General features: G+C 51.5%; 1 protein-coding gene across 1 annotated transcript in view; it reads right to left on the minus strand.

Annotated features, from left to right (window-relative positions):
* The window catches only part of EFHD2 (EF-hand domain family member D2), a 23,786-nt gene extending 17,801 nt beyond the window's left edge, over nt 1-5,985 (minus strand). The window contains exon 1 of the mRNA XM_030888015.2: nt 5,815-5,985. Coding sequence (XP_030743875.2) covers nt 5,815-5,985 — 171 coding nt within the window. The remainder of the gene's footprint in view (nt 1-5,814) is intronic.
* Nucleotides 5,986-6,185: the final 200 nt, after the last annotated feature.

Here is a 6,185-nt window from a genome sequence, read left to right on the forward strand (position 1 = left end):
CCCCATGCGGCCCGCGCGGCTCGCGCGTGATTGATTTGCATCGTCCCGGGTTCAGTATGCCCGGGTCTGCGAGCCCGTCACCCCCAACCCCATTTAGAGTTGCGGGGGGGTGGACGGGGGCGTGCCTGTAAAAACAGCCCCCCCTTTGCATCCTCGGTGCAGCTGAACTAAGGACCGCAGGGAGCCGGGGCGGCGGGAAGGGAGGCTCCGCTGGGTCCACTGAGTTAAGGTGTGATTCAGGGGGGCTCGGAGGAGGTGAGGGCGCCGCCCCCGCTTCTCTGGAATCCCCACGCCAGTGAAGCTATAATCTTGTGTCGGTGACACCCTGTCTGTTGTCATGGAGACGGACTCGCACACTAACGAGCGTTCTCAATGAGGGCTGCACGGGTGTGCAGAAGGTGGAATGGTGAGCAGGAACCGAGTTTACATGTAACTGCGATTGCAGCGCTTGGCATTTTTTGGAAAAAAAGGATGGACCAATGGCAGCCAGCCAGCGAGGCAGGTGGGGCTGGGCCTCATCACTCCAGGGTGACCAGGGGGAAAGGGGCGTGGGATGGGGCTGCACCCGTCCCCACCCCCACCCTCGGACTCCCACCCCATGGGCATATGAATGACTTGGCAGCACAGCTTCGGACCGAATTTCGTCTTCCTGGGTAGTTTAGGCACACTAGTAGGAAGATTTTTATTTTGTTATTATTTTATGAATACTATTTGGGGTGACAGTAGACACAACCAAACATCCATCCACTCGAAATTTCTACACCAACAGTGCAGTGACATTGTCTGCATGCTTTGTACTGTGTCACCATTCTGTCTCTGCCCACGCGGTCCCATCACCAGGCTTTGAGGCTCTCTAGGACCAGGTTGGTGTTGCCATTTTGTGGGCCACCCAGAGGCAGCCGCCCTGCCGGAAAGCTGAAGGACTAGGACTGGGGGGTGGGGGGGTGGGAGGCCAGTGAGAATTTGTTTCTGACTTGGTCTGCCACCCTGACAATGGTAACGCGGGGGGCCTCCTGTATCCGAATCGGGTGCGGGGGCAATAGTGCCGATTCCCAGACCCTGCTCGGGCTCTGCATTTTAACCAGCACTCATCTGGGAGGACAGTACTCTGTACCTCCTCTCTCTTGGGAGGACTTTTATGCAGCACCCACTCCCCACCAGCCTGGACCCAGGCAACGCCTGAGGCTGTCAAAGCCAGCAAGCTATTCTGGAGCGATTTGGAGAGAGCCGATTTGGAGAGAGCCGGCAATTGACATTTGTCTCTTTGTCATCTTTTAAGAGCATTGCTGAATTAATTTAAAACACATTTTTAAAAGACTGAAATTAAAGGGATAAACCCCCCCCCTTTTTTTTTTGGTTCAGAAAAATGGGAACTTTTCATTAATTTGATTTTGGGATTGTTTCCGAACCCATTAAAACTGTTCAATTTAAATGGCAAGACGTTTTAAAGTTCAGAGTTAAGTTTCCATTGGTCTTGGGCACTTTGGGCCCAATTATTTCAAAGCACGTAGTTGTAAAAGCAGACCTTTCAAAGCAGACCTTTGGGGGTGCAATCGGAGTGCAGTAACCCTAAAACCCACTGCCATCGAGTCCGTTCTGACTCAGAGATTCTGTAGCACAGGATCGAATTGCCCTGTGAGTTTCTGAGACTATAACTTTTTTTTTTTTTTAGACTATTAACTCTTTAAGGGGCTAGAAAATCTTTCTCTCGTAGAGTGGCTGGTGGTTTTGAACTGCTAACACTTGTGGTTTTGCAGCCCAGCTCATAACCAGTCCGCCACCAGAGCCCCAGACTGTAGTACAACAGTGGACACTGCTGAATGCAAAGGACTAGGGACAGAAAGGACCGGGGACAAGCTGTAGGGAAGACATTTCAGCTTTCTGTCTGTAGGTGCTTGGGGTTGTCAAATGCTTAGTCATCCTCACACACCAGGTAACTCCTTTGTTAAACAATCTGGAGAGACTCAATTTACCCCTCCCCCAAACCAAACAGGTTGCTAGTATCTTGATTCCAACTGATGGCAATCTCATCTGTAACAGCGCAGGACAGAGCTCCTGAAGATTTTCTTGGCCCTGATCATTACAGAAACAGAGCACCAGGCCAATTCTCCAAGGGTAGCTGGGTGGATTCGAGCGATCTTTTTGGTTAGTAGCCAGACGGTTTTCACCCCCTAAGGACCATGAAGTTACCTCTAGCCCATGATCTGAAGGCGCCCCGGTGGCATAGTGGGCTACGAGTTGGGCTGCTAACCATGAGGTTGGTTGTTCAAAACCACCAGCTGCTCCATGAGAGAAAGATGAAGCTTTCTACTCCCATAAAGAGTTACAGTCTTGGAAACTAACTCTGTAGAGTAGTTCTACTCTGTCCTGGAGGGTCACTATGAGTCTGGAATCGATGGCAATCTTGTTTGTTTTGTTTTTTGTTTATGAGTCTGCAGGGAATATGGTCACTTTCACTAGGAAATGGTGTGCATCTGCTTGCCCTGGGAGCCATCTTTCAATAGCCCAGAGGTTATGTGAGGGGTTTCCCTTCTTCAAACAACAGCAGCAAAACAATTTACGAATATGAAAATCCTTATGTGTCCTTATCACACTTCCTGGTCAATGACTCATCTGGCTCTGTGGATGCCCAGGCCCATACACGCATGCACACGATGCCCAGGTTGAAGAGCTCCTGTTCCCACCTCTGTGTCTTGTCAACGGGAGCTGAGAGCCAGAGCCTTGCTGCCGGCAACTCAGAGCCCAGGAAATGCTGTCAGGGTTGCTGCACCCTGTCACACCTCTTCCGCTGATGACCTCACTCTGGAATTCTGTGACCACGGGAGTGGGAGGTGTGTGGGGTGGGGGGTTGGGCATGCATGGCGGGAGAGCTGCCCAGGGCTCTGCCCCATTTTGCCATGTCAGAGGCCTGGGTGTCCCTAAGGGGTGCAAATGGTTGGCTACTAATGGAAAGGCTGGTGGTTTGAACCTACCCAGTGGAACCACAGAAGAAAGACCTGGTGACCCGTGTGTGTAGATTATAGCCGAGAAACCCCCTGAAGCAGCCCCCCTCTGTAGCTCCACGAGTTGACATAGAACTAGATGACACTAGTGTTTTTGGATCTGAGGCCTTCCCAGGACAACTGCTGATCTGCCCCCAAAGTCACAGGTACATGCAGGGGCTATCTTTTAGTTGAACTTCCTCCCTTTTGAGGGCACTGGACTTCTGAAAATGCACTCAATTTAGACATCACAGTGGTCACCCGGGAAGGGAAAAGCAGGGGAAACTGATGAGCACTGATGGATTGAGAAATTTCCAGGAAACATCAGTTGCGTATTTATTAGGGAACATCACTTTTGAATGACCCTGAGTTCTCTGCCCCGAGCAAGGATTCTGGCAGAAAAAATGGCCTGGACTCGTTACAGCATTTGGTCATGTGGAAGGAATGATCTTCAGGAAAAAGTCCACTCTCCACAAAGGCATGCTACAGGGGCCCGGCTGGGTACGCGCCAGCTCTGACATGTCACAGGGAGGGAGCCAGGCAGACTTAGTCATCCCTGACTGTGGAGCGCTCCTTCCGCCCCCAACTCCTTGTATAACTTTCTTTAGGGAGGGGTGGAATCTGGGGAAGAAAAACAGCAGCATGTTGACAATGGGGGGTGGGGTAGGGGGGCGCTGGGAAGAGCATTTGGGTGATGGGGTGAACATTGGTGGATGTTCCTGAGCCTGACCCAGCCGGTGGTCTCTCCTCCAGTCTCTGCTGAGATGCTGGGAAAACAAGGGGGGATTAGGCAGAGAGAAAGCCAGCTCAGAAGCTGTAGCACTCAATTTAGCACTTTACAAATACCAGCTTACTAATTAATCACCACAAACACTCTGTAGTCATCAGGAAATCCTTGATGAGCGTGACGGAGAAAGATGTGCAGGGGTTCAGGGTTCAGGTAACCCAGATACTCATCTGGAGCCATTGGGTGAGGGGAGCAGGCGGGTCACAGTCTGGTGAGTCTTAGAGACCTTCTTGCCTCTTGCAAAGTCTGGAAGCCCTGCAGGCAGTGCAGGTGCCACTGGAGGGAGGGGGAGGGGTCAGGCAGATGCTTGCAGTTCAGGAGGAGAGAGGATGATGGGGACAGTGGCTTTCGGCAGAGCCATTTTCAGGTCATTAGAAGCTAGCCAGGAACCCTGGTGGTATAGTGGCTGGGTGCTGGGCTGTTAACCACAAGGTCAGCAGTTCACACCACCAGTCCCTATAAGGGAGAAAGATGAGTCTTTTTGCTCCTGTAAAAAGGTACAGTCATAGAAACCCACAGTGGGGCTGTTCCACTCTGCATAGGGTCACGATGAGTCAGATGACTCAATGGCAGTGAGTTTTTGGCTTGAGAAGCCAACCTATTTAAAAAAAAAAAAATCATCATCATCATCATCATCAACCCCAGAAGAGTGACTGTCAAGTACTCTGGACTCATGAGGACCCCACGTATTGCAGAGTAGAACTGTGCCATAGGGAGTTCATGGCTCTCACCTTCCTGAAACAGGTTGCCAGGCCATTTTTCCACGGTATCTCTGGGGGAGTTCAAACTAACAACCTTTGGGTTAGTAGTCAAGTGCTTAACTGCCTGTGCCACCCAGGGACTCCGTAACCTGATTATAAAACATAACCAAGCCACTGTCGTCAGTAGAACCCTGTTCCCCGAGAGGCTGTCATCGCCATAGAAGCAGATGGCCACATCTCTCTGCTGCCCAGGGGCAGGTGGACTCAAAGCCACCATTAGCTCAGCAGTCAGGCACTTAACACTCTGTGCCACCCAGGGCTCCTTAACCTCGCTCTAACCAACCAACCAAAGCAAACTCACCGCCATCGAGTCAATGCTAACTCATAGTGACTCTCTAGGGTAGAACTGGCCCCACCCCCATGGGTTTCTGAGACTGTAACTATGGGAGCAGAAAGCCTCATCTTTTTTCCTTGGAGCGGCTGGTGGTTTCGAACTGCTGATCTTGCAGTCACCAGCCCAACATGTAATCACTACTCCACCAGGGCTCCCCAACCTATCTTTTTGCGGCTCTCTTGGATGCTCTGAGAAAAACAAGATTATCTTTCAAATTTGTTGCATATGCCTAATTGGATGGGCTGGAGAGAAAGAGGGGAGCTTGTTTTCTCCTTTTGTTAAATTATAGGCGGTTGCCAGGCTGGACCCTTCCCAAAGAAGGTGATAAACTATGTAGCTGAGTTTGGTTTTTATCTGTGTACCCAGTACACAGAGAAAGCAGTGGGAGTCTGCATCCACCGTCAGCACATGCTTAGTAAGGGCCTTGGGCACTGGATTGAGCTCTCTTGCTCTTGGGCAAGGGGGGCTGAGTTAGGGGGCTGCAAGGGACAGCCAGTGTGAGGGGTGGGATTGGTGTGATCCATTGGGGAGACTGAGAGAGGGCCCAACTCCCCCAGTTCAGTCCTTTTCTGACTTGGACACAGCACTTAATACAGAGCCTGAAAGGAAGCTGGTACTGCAATATCCCCGTCTTTAGGGAACACAAGCTTCCGGAAGAAGACACTTGGGATCAACTTTGCATCCTCAGAGCCCTGTGTCAATAAGTACCCGATACGTATTTGTTGAATGAACACAAGGCCTGGCTCTGGGCTGGGGACAACGTTTTCTCACTGTCCCCTTCAGAGTGTCCTGTGGCCCACTTTTAGGTCTCAAGGTCACTGCCAAGAAAGAGAAGCTGCTAAAGCATCACCCCTACATACCCACATGACTCAACCCCAACGTGAACACGAGCTCTTCGAAAACAAGCCTCTCAGGTGTCTGCGCTCCATCCTCTGAGGACAGTGTCAGCACCATCAGATAGGGATCAGGCCTGGTGACCTGCTGGTCCCCGGGCATCCATGTGGCCCAGAGGTCATCGGAGCAGGTCTGCTCAGCAGAGGCAGAAGGAGGAGATGGAAGCTCCAGGTCTACAGTGCAGGTGGCCTCTGACCCAGAACTGGGGTCACTGTCACAGTAGCACATAATGGACCAATGGAGAGATAGGCAGAGTCAGGCAGAAGAGCGAGCTCGGTGTCCAGGCCAGGGACACCTGACCTGTGGTATTAACTGAAGAAAGCAGGTGAGTCTCAGCAGGAGGTTAGTGAACCAGGATGCCTACAGGAAGCTGCCCTCCGTCAGGGCTTCAGGCCCCTGGGGAAGCTCTCCTTGTGCAAAAGATGCAT

This window comes from Echinops telfairi, unplaced genomic scaffold (assembly GCF_000313985.2).
Source record: "Echinops telfairi isolate 266 unplaced genomic scaffold, ASM31398v2 ScPeMD7_7457;HRSCAF=8495, whole genome shotgun sequence".
Taxonomy (NCBI): Eukaryota; Metazoa; Chordata; class Mammalia; order Afrosoricida; family Tenrecidae; genus Echinops; species Echinops telfairi.